At 34.2% G+C, this 18,908-nt stretch overlaps 2 protein-coding genes across 6 annotated transcripts in view; one reads left to right on the top strand and one right to left on the bottom strand.

Moving 5' to 3' along the window:
* The window catches only part of CFAP210 (cilia and flagella associated protein 210), a 33,952-nt gene extending 23,331 nt beyond the window's left edge, over nucleotides 1–10,621 (top strand). Inside the window, exons 7-9 of the mRNA XM_037523491.2 lie at nucleotides 1,026–1,218; nucleotides 2,422–2,586; nucleotides 10,144–10,621. Coding sequence (XP_037379388.1) covers nucleotides 1,026–1,218; nucleotides 2,422–2,586; nucleotides 10,144–10,488 — 703 coding nt within the window. The 3' untranslated portion in view covers nucleotides 10,489–10,621. The remainder of the gene's footprint in view (nucleotides 1–1,025; nucleotides 1,219–2,421; nucleotides 2,587–10,143) is intronic.
* A 1,147-nt stretch (nucleotides 10,622–11,768) lies between these two features.
* PPIG (peptidylprolyl isomerase G) overlaps nucleotides 11,769–18,908 on the bottom strand; it is a 37,580-nt gene continuing 30,440 nt past the window's right edge. For all 5 annotated transcript variants that reach the window (XM_037523486.2, XM_037523489.2, XM_037523487.2 and 2 more), the window contains exon 13: nucleotides 11,769–18,749. In XM_037523486.2, coding sequence (XP_037379383.1) covers nucleotides 17,642–18,749 — 1,108 coding nt within the window. In that variant the 3' untranslated portion in view covers nucleotides 11,769–17,641. The remainder of the gene's footprint in view (nucleotides 18,750–18,908) is intronic.

The following is an 18,908-nucleotide window of genomic DNA, read 5'->3' as shown; positions in this document are numbered from 1 at the left end:
TTCTGTTCCCTAGTCGGTCTCTGGTGAATCCTCTCACCACCCCTGCAACTCTGGCCTGTACCCCAGATCTTGTACGCATAAATAAATAAATCTTTAAAAATTATAATGTTTTAAAATACTATTTTTGAAATCCTAGATGAAATATCACCTCCACCATGTAGTCTTCCTTTGCCTCCTTCATTTTCCCACTTCATTTTCCAGTTTTCTCATGGTATTTATTACCCTTTACATTTTGTACTTACTTTCATAAATGTCTTTTTTCTACCTTAGGTTGTAATTTACTGGTGGAATGCACTGTGTCCTTTCTCATTATTTCTCTCAGGTTTCTTTGCCAATTCACTCAATAAATTAGTGTGTTTGTCACACTGGAATAAAATTTTTTTAATGCCCTTAACTTCCTTAATGAAAATGTTCCCATTCCTTTAACAAATACCTAGTTATTACTGAGAGTGTGCCAGACACCGTCCTTGGTCTTGGATTAGAGAGAGGACTTATTTTAACTCTGACTTTGGAAATCTCAGTGTAAAGGGAGAGAAACAGATTAAGTCCATAAAGTGCTGTACATAAGTTGCAGACAGGGTAGAGTAAGAGGGTGGAGTTATCCAGAAGTTTGATAAATTTTTTAGATATTTTTTAGGTTTTACTTGAAGAAAGTACTTTGATTTATTTTATAAAGTCAACCTTCAGTGTTAGAGTAAGCAGTCTAATAAAGTACTTAAAATATTTTTAATTGTACAGAATTTTAACTTTATTTGATACATACACACACAGAAACAGACACAAAATCATATTATATACATTACCCCCCTTTGTATTTTTAGAATATACTTCTAAAAATAAAGTATTAAAATAATTTTCACTTTATGTGTATGTGTGTATATATGTATATATATAGAGAGAGAAATGGAGTAATGGGGCTTCTTTTAGGCATATAGAATACTTAAAATATCTGACTCACTAATTGAATTATATTGGCTCTGTAACAAATCAATCCATGAAGATTTGACATCGTTATTTTATTATAGGCTAATGGAGGAACGGAGAGAAAGAATCAACAACTTCTTGAGTGAACTAATGAAAAAGAAACTTGACAACGAAGATTTGATTATTGCTAGAGATATTGCAGAAGCTGAGGCTGAATGGGAAAAAAAAGAAAGAGAAAAATATGAAAAGAATAAAGCAGAATTAAAAGCAATTGCAGAATACAGAGCCACTGTGGTAAGCAATTCAATAATGACAAGTGATGGACCTCCCCGTGGCGCAGTGGTTGAGCACTGGGTTGCGAAGCTGCTTGTGGCCTCTGCAGCACCAGTTCGATCCCCGGCCGCTGGCGAGGGTCCCACATGGTGTGACAGACCTCTCCTGCCATGCCCGCTGCTCCCCTCAGCAGTGTATTTTGTCACTCTGCCTGTTCTGTTCCCTGCTCTGGCTCTGGTGAATTCTCTCACCCTCCTGCGCTTCTGATTGTACCCAGTACTTGTATAAATAAATCTTTAAAAAAAAAAAGCCCCTTCTACTATAGTTTCTACTCCCTCTGTCTCTCTGACAAAGAACTCACAGAGATTTGAGAAATGAGTACAAATTATTTCCTATATTCTTGAAATCAGACCATGCTTACTTTCTAACAGAAGATGATGGAGCAATCAATTACAAATAAGATGTTTATAGACGCAAAGTAATAATCTCTTTGTTTCAGGACAATCTGAAATTCAAAATTTTTACTCATTTAATATATTTGCATTGGAATATTAAGACAAAGCAAGAAAAATTACTGTGGCAGTTCTATATTTCTTAATCCTTCAAAGTTTATCTTCTACATGACTGACTGTCATGACATTTAAATTGGATAGTTTATAAACACTGTAGCAACTTTTCACTTACAAATATTTTCTTCCCTTGAGGAGCTCTTCTTTTTTTTTTTTTTTAAGATTTATTTATACATACAAGAACTGGGGTACAGACCAGAGGTGTGGGGGGCGAGAGGACTCACTAGAGACGGAATGGGGAACAGAACAGGCAGACTGACTGAAATACATTGCTGAATGGAGCAGCAGGCAAGTCAGGAGAGGTCTGCTGTTCCATGTGGGTAGCTCCCTGGTCAACCGGGGATTGAACTTGTGTTGCAGTGGCTTAGGACAGCTTCACAGGTTGTCTCTTAACCCCTTGTGCCACCAGGGAGGCCCAGCTCTTGCTTTTCTATTCCTGTTTTCTTATTTAAACCCGTATCACTCTAAGTTTTCATTTTGTGCATAGTGTGCTATTCAGGAAACTGACCATCTGAAAGTCAATCCAGGTATATAGGTTTTTGTGCTCCATCATTGCTCCTGGCTGACTTTCAGCTTGGGGATTTCTAACTTAGTGCCCTGCAAGAAAGCATTGGTTGCAAATAGGTTTAATTTTTCCTTTGCCTTTGCCTTCTAGATGAAAAATAAAGAGGAAGAAGAAAGGCAAAAAAAAATAGAGGATAAAGAACAATTGCAGGCTATTTTGAAAGCAGATCAAATTTTCTATGAGCATGAAAAGGAGAAAAAACGCAAAGCTGATAAAGAACATAAAGAAATTCAAGAGGCCCATATTCAGCAAATAGTAAGTATTATTAAATGTTTACTTATTTTAGCAATAAATATCTTTTGCACAAATATTAATGCTTCTTTAATATCTGTTGTGCATTGTGCATTAGTTACATTATTAAAGAGATTGTAATCTCTTTACATATGCATATGGAAAGCCATGATATTCACCTTTGTTTTACTTTTTATTACTATAAACCTGAGTCTGTATTAAGTGGATCTCACAGTTTTAAGATTTGAGGTGAGTGGGAGTACCAGAGGATTTAGAACATGTTTGAAGGATTTGGCATTCAATCATTTGTGACTTACATTAAGGAAAACAACACTCAGAAGAATGAAATTGAGTCCCTAAAGAGGGAAATGAAGGAAATGCAGGAGATCAAAGGATTAACAGAAGAGCTGAAGAATACTGGGAAAAGCAGTGATAACAGAATAGAGGAAATGGAAGAATGAATAAGCACTCTCGAAGACACAGAAATAAAAACAACCAAAACAGAAAGGAAAGAGAAGTACAAAGGAAAAAGACTGAAGAAAGACTTCTGGAACTATTTGACTCCATGAGGAAAGGAAATATAAGAGTTATAGGAATCCCAGAAGGAGAGGAGAGAGACCTAGGAACAGAGGAAATATTCAAGGAAATAATTGAAGAGAACTTCCCAAACATGAAGAAGGAGCTGAAAATTGATATACAAGAAGAAGAACACCAAACTTCCATTATGAAAGGAAAAATACAGCAAGACACATAATAGTAAAGCTCCCAAGAATCCAAGACAAGGAAAAAATAATGAAGCTGACGAGGGAAGAAACAGATAACATACAAAGGAAAACCAATCAGACTGACATCAGACTTCTCTGAAGAAACACTAGGACAAGGAGAGAGTGGAGGGACATATTCAACAGACTTCAAGACAACAGATGCCAACCAAGAATACTCTATCCTGCAAAGCTTTCCTTCCTCTATGAAGAAAGAATAAGGACCTTCCCAGACAAATAGAAACTCTGGAATTTCATTACGACTAAACCCCCACTCCAAAAAATACTACAAGAGTCCTAAAGCCAGAACCTCAGAGGGACGAATAACAACGAAAGAAGGCCAAAAAAAAAAAAAAAAATTATTAAAAGAATAAAGAAAGAAAAATCAAAGGAAAGACAAACACAGTGGCAAATACAGATGCTAACATATCAATATTAACTCTAAATGTAAACTCTTCAATAAAAAGACAGAGTCGCAGGCTGGATTCAGAAACAAAACCCAACCTTTTGCTGTCTCCAGGAAACCCATTTGGCTACAAAAGATAAAAATAGACTCAAAGTTAAAGGATGGAAAACAATCCTACAAGCAAATGGACCAAAAAAGAAAGCAGGAACAGCTATACTTATATAAGATAAAACAGATTTCAAACTCAAAAAGATAAAAAGAGACCCCAAAGGTCACTGCATTATGATCAAGGGGACAATACTTCAAGAAGAAATAACACTCATTAACATATACTCACCAAATGAAGGAGCATCAAAATATATCAGACAACTATTGTCATCTTTGAAAACAGACATCAGAGGAAACACATACGTAGTAGACTTCAACACACCACTATCAACAATGGATAGAACAACGAGACAAAAAATAAGTAAAGACACTAAAGCTCTAAATAAGGATCTAGAGTGCTTGGGCTTAACAGACATCTATAGAACACTAAAGCCAAAAAAATCTGAGTACACATTTTTCTCAAGCGCACACAGATCATTCTCCAGGATTGATCACATACTGGGGCACAAGACAAACATCAACAGATACACCAAGATTGAAATCATACCAAGCATCTTTTCTGACCATGAAGGCATCAAACTAGAAATAAACCATAAAAAGAAGGTAAGGAACTCTCCTACCTCATGGAGATTGAAACCCACACTACTGGAAGACCATTGGACTAATGAGGAGATCAAAGAAGAAATTAAAAAATTCTTTGAATTGAATGACAAGGAGGACACCAATTTCCTAAATGTATGGGATGCAGCAAAAGCAGTAATAAGAGGAAAATATATAGCAATAGAGGCTCACATCAAGAAACAAGAAAGAACTCAAAGAAACAACCTAATCTCGAAGCTCAAAGAACTAGAAAAAGAACAACAAAAAAACCCAAAACCAGTGGAAGAAAAGAAATAATAAAAACCAAAGCAGAAATAAATGAAATCGAAACTAAAAAAAAAAACAAAAAACAATCCAAAAGATCAATGAAACCAAGAGCTGGTTCTTCGGAAAAATCAATAAAATAGACAAACGCCTAGCCAGGCTCACAAAGGAAAAAAGGGAGAAAGCACAAATAAACAGGATCACAAATGAAAGAGGAGAAATCACAACGGACACAGCAGAAATCAAAAGAATAATCAGAAACTACTATGAACAGTTGTATGGAAACAAGTCCAACAATCTAGAGGAGATGGACAAAATCCTACAACTCTACAATCACCCAAAGCTAGATAAAGAAGAAATAGAACACCTAAACAGACCAATTACAAACAGCGAAATTGAAATGGTAATCAAAAACCTCCCCAAAAACAAAAGCCCAGGACCTGATGGATTTACAAATGAATTCTACCAAAGATTCAGAGACGAATTAGTGCCTATCCTTCACAAACTCTTCCAAAAAATTGAGAAGGAAGGGACAATACCAAACACGTTCTATGAAGCCAACATTACACTAATACCAAAACCGAACAGGGACAACACAAAAAAAGAAAACTACAGGCCAATCTCCCTAATGAACACTGATGCAAAAATTCTCAATAAAATTTTAGCTATCAGAATCCAACAATGTATCCATAAGATAATTCACCACGACCAAATAGGATTCATTCCAGGGACACAAGGATAGTTCAATATCTGCTGCACCTCCCCCTGCAGTGACCTTTAGGGCTAACCGGCCCTAGGTCCGGCTGGGCAACCAGCGCGCAGGGGAAGAACAGCAAAACCCTACCTGCTGCACCTCCCCCCGCAGTGATCTTTAGGAATGGCTTTCGCCATGGTCCCTAGATCCGGCTGGGCAACCAGCGCGGGGGGGGGAGAACAGCCTGAAGCAGAGGAAGTGCAGCGGAAGTTCCCTGAAAAGGCAGAAGCTTATCAAAAGATAACGACCACCAAGAACCACTACAAGAATGCTAAAAATCTTTTCCCGTCTTTCTAGAACTACAAACTTTAATCCCTTATTTGTCTTTCTAAACTTCCTTCCTTCTTCTATAATGGTCATTGCTTGTTATGTAGATCACCTCCCTGATGATGATTGACTGAGCCCATGAGCAAGCTAATTTCATTGATATTCATTCCTGTGCTTTTGGAAAACATATATATACTGGTCACAAACTTAGAGAAAATTACACTCAGATTTTCACTCTTGAAGTGTGTCTGTTTGTCATTTCTTTCGCCGACGCCCTGACCACCCTGCACGCTTCTCTCAACCCTGAGGTGGCCTCATCGTCTACTGTCTACTGCTGTGCTGGTCCGCGGCAAATATCCGAAAATCAATCAACGTTATCCAACACATCAACAAAAAGAAATATAAAAACCATATGATAATATCAATAGATGCTGAGAAAGCTTTCCACAAAGTGCAACACCCATTCATGATAAAAGCCCTTGAAATTCTTGGGATACAAGAAACATACCTCAACATCATAAAGGCCATATATGACAAGGCAACAGCCAGTATCATTCTCAATGGCGAAAAGCTGAAAGCATTTCCATTAAGATCTGGAACAAGACAAGGATGTCCACTCTCACCACTGCTTTTCAATATAATACTGGAAGTCCTAGCCAGAGCAATAAGATAAGAGAAAGACATACAAGGAATCCAAATAGGAAAAGAAGAAGTCAAACTATCATTATTTGCAGATGATAATATACATAGAGTACCCTAAAAACTCCACAGAAAAACTAATTCAACTAATGAATTCAGTAAAGTGGCAGGATACAAAATCAACACGCAAAAGTCAGTAGCCTTCCTATACACAAGAAAATATCAAAATCAACAAACAACTATGAACCAGAGACACTCTATGGGGGGGTCGGGGGGCAGGGAAAGGAGGGCTTGGGGTCAGAATAAGGGGGTTGTAATTGTATGGGGAATATAAAAATAAATTTTAAATTAAAATAAAAATGCCAAAAAAAAAAAAAAGACTAAAAATGATCTGTAAAAAAAAAAAATCATTTGTGACTTACACCTGTTTTCCAAAATGGTTGTACCATTTCCTGTTCCTTCTAGCAGTGTATGTGAGGACATTGTGTTATCATCCCTTAATGGTTAACTACTCTAGTGTAGTGATATCTCATGTTATTTTGCATAATGATTAAAGATATTAAACATCTTTTCATAGCTTTATTACTATTTGTTGAGCTTGAACTTATTTTTTATGTGATAAAATATACCTAAAATTTATCATTTCAGTCATTTTTAAGTGTAAGTAAGCCAATAGTGCTTTTGTACCCTGCTGCAAAAACTGTGATAGGTAGAGGATGATTTTCCAAAGAAAAGCATATTAACGATTTTCCCCAGGCTTTTAATTTTTCTTAAGCGCTCTCCCTCAGGGTCTCCTGACTGAATGTGTAGTTTATCAATTAGCCAAGGGTGTTTGTGGAGTTTATTACTTCTATCCTTCTAAAACTCTTGCTTTCAGAAATCTCTTCTATTTGTAGTTACTTTGTCACCCCACCAAATGAATAGCCCAGTAAATTTACAAGTTTTCACCCCTTGAGCTGGAAAGGTAACAGTGCCCACAGACATAAATGCTGTAAGCTTGAAGTTCTTACCTGACATAGTAGCAAAAGTACTTCTCCAGTAGTGCTCTGGATTGTTTGGTTTTAATAATAAACTTTTTCCTGTGGAGGGAAATTGACCAACCTCCTCATTTGAAACTAACATTATCACAATTCCATTATCACATCTAAACCTATTAGCATTTGGTGTTTAAATTTCCCCAAAATTGTCTCATAAATATTCTTTAAGATTTGTTGTTTCAAACAGGATAAAGTAAGGCCCATATATTCCATCTGGTTACGTCTTTCAAGTCTCTTTTAAGCTTTAACTCCTCCAGCCCTATCCTCTAAAGTTTTCCCTCCTTGTCTTTATGTTAGTGTTGCAATTTATTTAAGAAACTAGGTTTTTGTCTTTTAGAATTATAAGTCTGGGTTTTTCTGACTGGATCTCTGTGGTATAGTTTAATATGTTCCCTTCCCTACATTTCATAAACTTTGTTTAGTTCACATTAAGGTTCAATATTCTGGTGAAAATTCCTCATAGGGTATACCTATTAGAAGGCACATAATGATGGTTATCTCACTTTCTGTGATATGAACAGCCTTTGATTGCTTAGACCTTTTAATTCATGAAGAAGTGGCAAGATGTTGATAGTCTCTCATTTCTTTTTATTCATTTGCTGAAGTTCAAAGAACTTTTCATTATCAGCAGTTTGGTTTCTTTGAGGTACAATTTCGAAAGAAAAGATGGGATACTTGATACATTTTGTTTTATAATCTAACATCCTCAAGGTGTTTCTTACTTTACTCCCATTGGCTACCTATTTGTTATAACTTTTAGAATGTTAAATCAATATTTTAAAACTTTGACCTACATTTATGCTCAATACATATCAAATTTGAGGTACCACCTATGTGATCCGGTATTATAATCCTTTCCTTCCATTGTCACTTCCTTTCTGTACTTCAAATATTTTCCCCCGTTACCTCAGTATTTACAAACTGCTGGAAAACCAACATAACCCAAATGGTTCTTGTCAAGTTCCCAAATTATAACAGTTGACCTTGGATGAGATAGTTTTTAGCTTTTTTCTGACTTTTTCCCCCAGTCTCACTGAATATCATTTTCAAGTTCCTGGTATTCAATAATAAATTAAACAAGTAACATTTAAAGCCTTAATTTTGCCTTGTAGTACTAATAAAAAAAACTTGGTGTTTTATATTCATATGGCTTCTATTTCCTCATAAATTTCAGTTTATGATAAAAATAGCAAAACAACTTATGACAGATTGCAGGTATGGGCAACTATTTTATGCTTAAGTATTGGTTATTGATTTTGAAAACTTTTAAGATTTATGCATAAATGAACTGGGGTGTAGACCAGAGGTGTGGGGCAGGGGCGGGGTGTGTGTAGGAGAGGATTCAGAGGACCAGAGACAGAGGGGGGAGCAAAATAGGCAGATCTATTGAAATACCCTGCTGAGGAGAGCAGCGGGTGAGACAGGAGAGGTCTGCCACACCATGTGGGTTAGCTCCCTGGCTTGGGATCGAACTCATGCTGCAGTGGCTGGTCATAGTGCTGAGACATAACCCCTAGGCCACCAGGGAGATCCCTGATTTTGAAAAATGTTTTCATGAATGTTTTAAATACATTCATAAGTAAAGAAAATTATTCTTAATTTTTAATAAACTCAGCGTTTCTCAAAAATGTTGCTGAGAAGACAAAATGAAAATCTTCTCAATATTTCATAGAATTTTTAAAAAGCATTAAAATCACCTCATACAGAGAGTGAGTTAAGCATGTGCACTTCAAGGTGTGAGCTGTATCCTTAAAAGTTTATAGATTTGTAAACAAATTGTTAATATAATTTGATAAAAAATAAAATGTCATGTAATATAAAGTTAAAATAACAGTATTTTTATAAACAGTTAAAAGAAAAACATGTTAGGGCCTCCCTGGTTGTGCAGGGGTTAAAGACAGTACTGTCAAGCTATTGCCAGCCACTGCAGTGTGAGTTCAATCCCAGGCAGGCCAGGGAGCAACCCACATGGCTCAGCAGACCTCTCCTGCCTTACCTGCTGCTCCCCTCAGCAGTGTATTTCAGTAGATCTGCCTGTTCTGCTCCCCCATTCTCTCTGGTGAATCCCTTCACCCACCCCCACACCTCTGGCTTACACCCCAATTCTTGTATGCATAAATAAATCTTTACAAAAAAATTTTATAAAATGTTGGCAAATGAACTTTGGAAGATTTCAGAGTATTTATTCCATGCAGCCACAGATAAACCTACATTGATATAATGAAAGTCACTCATTCCAACTTCAAATTATTGAGAAACAAGAATGTAATTGGTTTAATTTAATTCAGATATTCATTGCTGAATCTTATGTACATGGTTCACGTAGCCTATTGCACTAAAGACAGTGGGTTTGAGTGAGTTCCATCAGAGTAATGGTTGGGCAGGAATACGTAACGTAGTTTTCTACATCTGCCAAAGTATATGTCTTAAAAATGGTAGAAATGGGATTCTCAACTTGGGTTATTTCATTTTTATCTAAACCTCATGCTTTTTAGCTATTTTTCTATAGTTTGTTGAAGATGTATCATCATACAAAGCTATTAAGGTAAGTTTCATTGAGCCAATACTTTGAGCATTATATGAGAAGCATGTGAAGGTTTTAGAAATAAATTATATAGCTATGTACTCAGGAAATGTAAAATATCAACGAGTTCAGAAAATTAAATGCATAACTTCGTATGCTATGTCTATTTAGAAAGTTAATCTTGTTTACCAATATAAAAATGTATTTTTTTTTCCAAATAGGCCAAAAATAAGTTCAATGCAAAGCAAGCAAAACAAGCTGAATTGGACTATTGGAGACTAACTGATGCACTTTTGGCTGAAAAGGAGAAAGAATTTCAGGATTATGCCAGAGAAGTAATTGAATTTGAATCTGAGTCAACAAATAAACATATTTACCCTCTAGTAAAAGCTGTTCAGATGGGACCTGGAGGTGGTCGTGGGCCAGTGTTTATGGACAGAGGTGGGATAAGACCCAGCTATCAGGCAAATGATGTTACTGGAGTTCAGCTTCCATTTTATAACTCTCATGGATCAAAATATAATAATTTTCAAAAATCTAAGGGAAGACTAGGTTTTACGTGGTAGAAAGTTTATTTTTGTCAGAATAAGTTGTAGCTGATAGAATGAGCTACAACTCAAAGTGAATTATATGCCTAAAATTTGTTAATAAAGCTGTTCTTCAACTAATTAATTATGTCAAGTCTAATTGATTTCTCACCCACCCATGTTAACTCAGATTCCTTTTTCTAATTTTGATAATATACACAATATAAATCATATAAAATATCCAGTAGTGTATCTACAATATTGTACAAGCATTACCCTTATATAGTTCTAGAACTTTATTGCTCTAAAAGGAGAACTTTTACCTATTAAACAAGCAGAAACTCCCTACTTCCCCTTTCCATAGCCTCTGGCAATCACTAATCTGCTATGTCTCTATATATTTCCTTGTTACTTTTCAAGTTTTGATACTATACTATTAAACAATTGTTTTCTCTAACTTTAAGCTTAGGGTTTTTTTGGTTTTGTTTTTGCTTTTAGATTGCATGAGATCAGAGTGGTATTTGTCTCTTACTTAGCGTAATATTCTCTAGATCTCTCCAAGTTGTCACAAATGGCAAAATTTCATTTTTTATGCTGGAAGTATTCCATCATATATACAGTCAAATGTCATTTAAGGAAGGGGATGTATTGAGAAATTACTCATTAGGTGATTTCTTCAGTGTGTGAACACTGGAGTATAATTTCACAAACCTAGATGGTATACCTATGTACACACCTAGGTTATATGGTATAGCCTATTGAGACAAGTATCATATATGTGGCCTATTATTGATGGAAACAAGTGATACATGACAGTTATATACCATAATAGGACTTTAGCAACAGCTCTCATAGGCTACACAGGACAATGACTCTCACCCATATTCAAGACTGTCATTAAGTAGTGGTGAGGATGGTCACTTAAACATTTAAAAAATGAATATCAAACAACCTTACCTCTCACCTCAAAGTATTAGCAAAAGAGCAAGCCACACAAAAGCCAGAAGGAAAAATAACCAATGAAATAAAAAAGTCAAAAAGATCAATGAAACCAAAAGCTAGTTCTTTGGGGAAAAAAAAACAACCCCACAAACTTCTAGCTAAACTCACTAAAAAAAAGGGAGAAAAATTTAATCGAATCAGAAATGAGAGAAATTATGTTTCAGAAATAAAAGATCATAAGAGATTACTGAAACAGCCATATGAGTAATGTAGATAAAATAGAGAAATGTTTAGTAATCTACAACTCCCCAAGACTGATCCAGGAAGTAGAAAACCCAAACAAACCAATCACAAACAAGGATACTGAAACAGTAACCAAAAGTCTTTGGAAGAACAGAAGTCCAGGCCCCCAGTTTCACCAGTGAGTCCTAGCAAACCTTCAAAGATGCACTAATATCTTACTTATCCCAACAACAGAGGGAAAGCTTCTAAATACATTTTATGAGGCCAACGTCACTGACAAATCAGTCATACATTTTAATATCCTCATACATTTTATGAGGCCAAAACCTGACAAATCACAAAAACAAAAGAAAACTGCAGACCAATTTCTCTGAACATAGATGCAAAAATCCAACAATATGGTTCAATACCTGAAAATCAATCAATGTAATAATTCACATCAAAAAAAGTATCATTACATCAATAAATGCAGAGAGCATCCAAATTAGGTTTATTCAAGTAAAGTGGGGTTATACCTTTGTATTTGCCTATACACCAGTGTCAACAATCTGCCATGTTCTACTGGATCTGTACCCTCCCCTACTCCCATCAGATGTTTTTGAAAGCAAACCGTCATTCTGAATCACTGCTTTGGGGTTTATGTATCCTAGTAAAAACAAAAACCTTGGCTATAAAGGAATAATGTAACTGACTGCTAGAAACATTACACGATTCTCAGCTGTTCTGAGTGTACTCACAAATGCAGTTGGTAGGATATTAAAACAATTTTTTAAGGGAAACAGTATTTTAATTAAAATACTCTTCCATAGGTACAGCATCACAGGCATACTATTTTGTGTTGTGCAATGACTAAGTTGCACACATTCCATTAATTATTCATGGCTGAGTGAAATAAAAATGTTTTAAAATTTTGTACAAGGCAGTAGGTTGGCTATTTGAACTTATTTAAAACAAGTATTTCTTTTGGCTTCAGGTTGCCCTTTGTTAAAATAACAGATTTTAAAAAACAAATGCACAGTAAACTGTGAACCTCTATAATATCTTTTAGTTGTCTTAATACATATATTACTCAGGGGTGATTAACAGTTTGGGATAAAGCTATCTCACATTATACAATAGAACATAAGCTTCTACAAAATGGTTAATTACGTTTTAAAACCAACTTTGCCCAACAAAGGCTAACATAAAACACTGAAGACATCATTAATTCTCCCTCACATATTTAAGTTGTTTTACTTTCTATTGATCTGGGCTTTCTGCTAATTACACACACTAAAAAAAGGCTATGTCAAATTTTTAAAAATCAGAACAATTCAAGTGAAAACTGCAAAGCACATTGAGAGCACTAGAAACACAACAGTTCTAACTTACTAATCTAACAAAAGGAACCCATTGCTATAAAATTTGTGGCAAAAAGTTAAAAAGGGTAAAAATTATGAATCAGCATTTAAAAATACAGTATTGATGTTTAAGAAACCTAGAAAGCAATGAAAAATAGAAAGCAAATTGATACGAAAAGTATTTTAATACACAATCTGCAGTCCATATGAAGCACTCACATTTTACAGATTTTCCTGACTAAAGCATTGGAAAACACTCCAGAATTTGAGCTAATATCCAACTGTTAACATATAAAAATGATTGGCCAGATTTTAACCTAAGCATATATATACATATATATCTACACATATATTTAGTGACTAACTCAAATAGGTGCATTTTTCCCTAAATGTCTAATTTACATAAAAATAAACCTCCTCCAAATTAAGACAATTTATTTTACAAAAGCCAATCACCACTCATATGACTTTACAATGTGTTGTATTAAAACAGAATATAATAGTGTTTCTAATGATGAGAAATTTGGAGGAATTAAAAAGCAAACGGCAGCATTCCAGTATACAGTAATGCAAATTCCAACTGTAACCTTAAAATTTTGCTGAAAAGACACACTGCAATCTGAAGCACTATGATCAACATTTACACTAGAACTTACTCTCAAACTTCTGGAAATCATCACTGCTGGCTAAATTCTTAAAGAAGCTCAGTACTGTTAAACTCCTTACTCTTAACACAAATAATTCTATATCCCCATGGTTAAAAGTATAATTGATTTATCTTTACTATTTAACTTTTTATAAAAATTAAGGTGAACTCATTAATTAAAAATGCAAAACAAACGGGTTATTATAGCATAGTTTATTTAATACAATGTTTAACTATAAAAGTTGATACAGTTTAAAGTTTAAATTCTGTAAAATGCAGTTTGCAGAAAACAGTTTAACAGTTACTAATAAGAGAAGCAGCATTTTTAAACTAATTATACAACTGCAACAACAGCTTTATTCCTAAATTTTATTAAAAAAATATACATCACAGTGACTTTTGAGCTAGGAAAAGAAGTGCATCAACTTCATTTGCTTTTCCCTTCCACAGAAAGCAGCCACTTTTTAACATTCCCATGTACAAATACCCAATCCATTTCTCAATCCTTCAAAACATTATAAACACACAAATGAACAAAATATACAGCATGTGCTTTTAGTAACATAGGAATTTACTTAATAAAAAAAAAAGGTAGAAACACAAATCAACCCCACCACTGGCTTCTGTACCTAAAACACAAAAACCCTTGAAACCAAAAACCATCATTCAACCTGATGAAATATATTTTTCTTTTCCTTTAAAATTGATTTTCCGTCACATCAAAGGCCAGTTGGCATTTGCCTGGATCTTTTAAAAGGCCAATAGTTAGAAAGCCCATGATATGCAGGTATCAGCTACTCCTGCATTTCCTGGTGTATTTATTAAATTTTTAAACAAGTATTTGTAACAAAACATCTTTTCACAATAAACAGGTCATAAACCTGCAATCCTTGAAGTTTATTCAACTGTAAATATATGAATACTAAACTGAGTAATTATAGTAAACACAATCAAAAGGAGACCAAAAATACCCATTTCACATTTCCTTATTCACAACTATATGGTGTATATAAAGTACCTTCTGGTGAAGGCTAAGGGAACAAGTTTCTATGAAATTTACTATAAAAGGTTCAAGGTGATGAAACGAATTACTAAAAAACATACAAACTTGCTCCACATACTAACTTGAAAACAAATTAGAAATGTCAGTTAATATCAGTACTCAAAATACCAGAAACCCAATGTATTCTGGTCTGTAATATTAAGTTTTACATTTTAATTTTGTATTTCCCAATGGTCACAAAAATCAAAGGCCATTCAGCAAAGCTAATCTGAAATAAGTTATCATACTTGTGCAAAGAGAGACTTCTTACACAATTTCTTTGAAACTTTTGTGAGGATTTTGTTAAGGGGAACTTTGAAAGTACAATGCCCTATGAATTCAGTAACTATAGAGTAATTAAAAAGTGTTTTAAAGCAACCCAGTAGCTTCTCTACTGATCATTAACATTTATCTCCCTGTAGCATCAATTTCTGTAGCAGATCATTTACACAGAAAAAGAATTCACTTGAAATAATCATGAAAAAAAATTCTCATATGTCAAATCAAGCAATTAAAAACAAACGGATTGAAATACCTTTAAGAGGAATTTAGGTTAAAGACATGTGCAAGTAAATTGTAAGCTCAGACGTAACTATAACGACAACTTCACAGAGAAGAGTATTTGCTTTTTAGAAAAATAATTATGCTCAAAGTAACAAGATGGCACAACTATTAAAAATGTAATGTAAGGACCTTTAGAGCCACGTGCTATTTAGATGCAAAGGCAGATTTGAGGTACAGTCAATGCTGTTTAATCATTTTCTAAATGTACTTTATATTTTGAAAATAAAATCTAGCTGATTGTCATCTCTCAATTTTTTCATCACATCTGTCCTACTATAAAAACAGCTCACAAAGCTTTTTTTAAAAGGCCTATAAATTATGCTTAGCATGGAGTTATTCTTTTGATAATCAAAACAGGAAGTCACCACATATAGAAAGTAGCAAGTTTTGCTACCTATGGTTGCTTATCTCTAATTCTTAGTAGATAAAGCTCTGGGATCAGACAACAAAGAAGGATTTTTACTTAACATGGTTTTAAAATTTTTAAATGTCATTGTTATTACAAATCCTCTCAAATAGCACCTTTCTTGAAGCTCAAATAATTTTTAACAAAGACTTTTAAAAAGCTATTCACTGAACTTGAGATTAAATAATAACTAGCTTAAAATACACAACAGATTATACAACTTGGGCACTCAAGACTCACTTATCCCCAAGGTGGGTTTGTGGTCAAAATCTAAGGAATTGATTACATTGGATTACAATATACATCTATTACTTTCATTATTCAGAAAAAAATTTGGAAAGACTTACTGTGGATATTATTTCAAGATACTCCAATCAATCTTAAAATAAAACCCTGTTCATTCTGCAAACAGCTACTACAATGCCCAATCTAACATTACTGTATTAATCAATAATGGGAAGTATTATGTTAAGCATTACTTTGCTCAGCACAAATAGCATTAAATAGCTACTGGGTTTACCAAGAAACTACCTTGGTAAGAGTCGACACTATATTGACAAATATTAAAGTACAAAACACTGTAGAGGCTACTATTAATTGAAATTCTGAAATCTCTTTTCAAATGAGGCAGGTTTTGTGTTTGCTGGATATTCAATATTTTATTTAGAAGAGAAATTACAGAATAAAAGGCGACACATCACAAAAATAGCAATATACAACACACAAAATTCTAAATGGACTTTGGGTATCTTTAGTGTTTAACTCTGTAAGCAATCAAATTTTGTAACTTTCTACTCTATGTGATAATGTTATACATGCCAAGTTAAAATAATGTTAACAGTAATGGTAAAAAGCCACCTGAATAGAAAGAAACTAGAGTCATAAACATGCTACAGCCTATTGTGATACATATATAGAAAAGATGCATTTATTTGCCATTTGAAACACACAGCTATGAGAATTAGAGAAGTCAGCTCAAGTTAAGAAGAAAAACAAAACCATGCAGAGTTAACACTCAACTCTCTATAGTCAGTGGCCAAGAGAGAGAAATCCTGGAAGTTAATGTTTGAATAGTAACACTTTTTAGAATCTATCTAACTTAAAGACCTGCACAAGTGGTATGTTTTAGTGAGAAAAGTAATTTTTGATTTTAGAGAAGGGTAATGATAATAAAACAATGTTCTCCCAAAGCAAGTTTCATCTGTTCAGACCAAAAGCAAACACAAAATTGAGATTTATAGTCTGATCTTCCAAGGTATAGTTCTTGTCAAATGCTGTATAACAGCAAGTCAAGTTCAATCAGTACTTCAACTGAAAAAAACAAAAAACAATACTCAACTATTTTACTATAAAGTAAAATTAATCTGAACAGGAGAAATACCAGTATGAAACAAGTTATGGGCGGAAGGAATAACAAATGAGGTACAATATAAATAACTAAATATGTATTTTTAAAACACAAATTACTATCAAATCAAAAGTGATGATTTAAGATCTCAAGTTATTAGGATCCTGCTTCTGCATAATTAAAAGCTGCTGCTGCAAGCCTCTATAACAAATGCAATCACAAAATCTATACAAGATTTCTTCTACCTAGTGGCTTCTAAGGTTACTTTAATCATGAAAAACACAATCTTTTTTAACAATGTATTACAACAATCAGTTATGCTGTTTCCAACTGGCTGATCATACATCAGGGCACAGAATAGCATGTCTGCTATTGGCTGATTGTTGCAACACAAAAATGCATACATGAAACAGTTAAACACAGCACACACTATTACACCAAAGTGTTTTTCTCATTTCAAGTTTATTAAAACTTTAGTAGTACAAATTATCCAGGTTGCAGATTATCAAAAGAATGAAGTCCACGTTAAAAAAAAAAAAAGACAAACATAAAACAGCCCAAAAACAATGAAAAGAGGAAAAAAACATAAAGGAGATTCATTGCAAGTCTCTAAAACTTAAAATTTGAGACAGAATAGGAACAAGAAGTTTATACAACTCACTCATCCACTTTTGTCTTCATCTGTTCCAGGGCTTGATTCATGATCAAATTTTTTATTTTTATCGTGTACATGGTCATTTTCTTGACCCTTTGATTTTTGGTTTTCTTTTTCCACTGAGGATCTGGTCTTCTCATCTTCCTTATTTTTCGACGTGGAGAACTTTAATTCATTGTCCTGACTACTTTGTTTTATTTTTGAGAATGGACTTTGATCTCTGTCAGCCTTCTTCCCCCTGTCATTATTTGAGCTATTATGATCACGATTTTTAGAGTACATTCTTTTCTCACTCTCAGAATTTTCTTTTCTGTGTGAACTCTTACTTTCTTGGCTTCTATATCTTTCTTTGTTTCTGCTTTCACTTTCTTCTCTCTCTGAACTTCGTGAATCTCTCCTCCTCCTCCTCCTATCTTTACTTCTTGATCTTCCTGGTGTTCTTCTCTCCCGGCTTCGTGATCTTCCTCTTCTCCTGTACTCCTGTTCTCTGTATCTATGGTACTCCTTGCTTCTGCTGCGATCTCGGTCGTGGCTTCTAGATCTCACTCTTCTGCTCCTGTCCCTACTTCTGCTTCTTTCCCTTGTTCGACTATTGTAACTGTGCTTGCTTTTAGTTATATCACGTTCTCTACTCCTAGATTGTGCACGTCTATCTTTTTCCTTACTTTTATTATGATCATGCTCATTACTTTTTGACTCTAACTGTTTAGATTTCTCTTTACTTCTACTCCTTTCCTCATCTTTTCCTTTAGAATCAGATTTTTCTTTTTCTTTAATACTCTCATGATCCCTTTCTTTACTCCTGGACCTCATCCTCTTATCTTCATGTCTATTATGCTTTGTATCTTTTTCCTTACTCTTTGATTTCTCTTTGCTCTTACTTCTACTTTTAGATTTGGCCCTTTTCTTCATCTTGTTTTTATTATACTTATCATCTTTTTCTGAATTTCTTCTGACATCTCTCTCTTTGCTGTTAGATTTATGATCTTTAACTCTCTTTTCCTTTTCACTTTTTCTGTTTGGACTCTCAGACACATGCCTGTGATCAGTTATTTTTTTCTCTTTTACTCTAACTGGACTTCTTTGATTTTCTTTCACTTCATTTAACTCACTCCTAAAAAATAAAGGAAAAAAAGAATTTTGGAAATTTTATTAGGAAAAGAATAATGTCAATTATTTGCTAAAATGACATTCTATTGTTGTTAAGATATTCAGAAACAACTGAAATAATATACAACATAGTAAAACAAAGTACTTGACACTATATTTGAAA

This window comes from Talpa occidentalis, unplaced genomic scaffold, assembly GCF_014898055.3.
Source record: "Talpa occidentalis isolate TD23 unplaced genomic scaffold, MPIMG_talOcc4v2.1 talOcc4.3, whole genome shotgun sequence".
In the NCBI taxonomy this organism is placed as follows: domain Eukaryota; kingdom Metazoa; phylum Chordata; class Mammalia; order Eulipotyphla; family Talpidae; genus Talpa; species Talpa occidentalis.
Note: the sequence above shows the minus strand (reverse complement) of the source record. Positions and strands in the feature narration are given on the sequence as shown.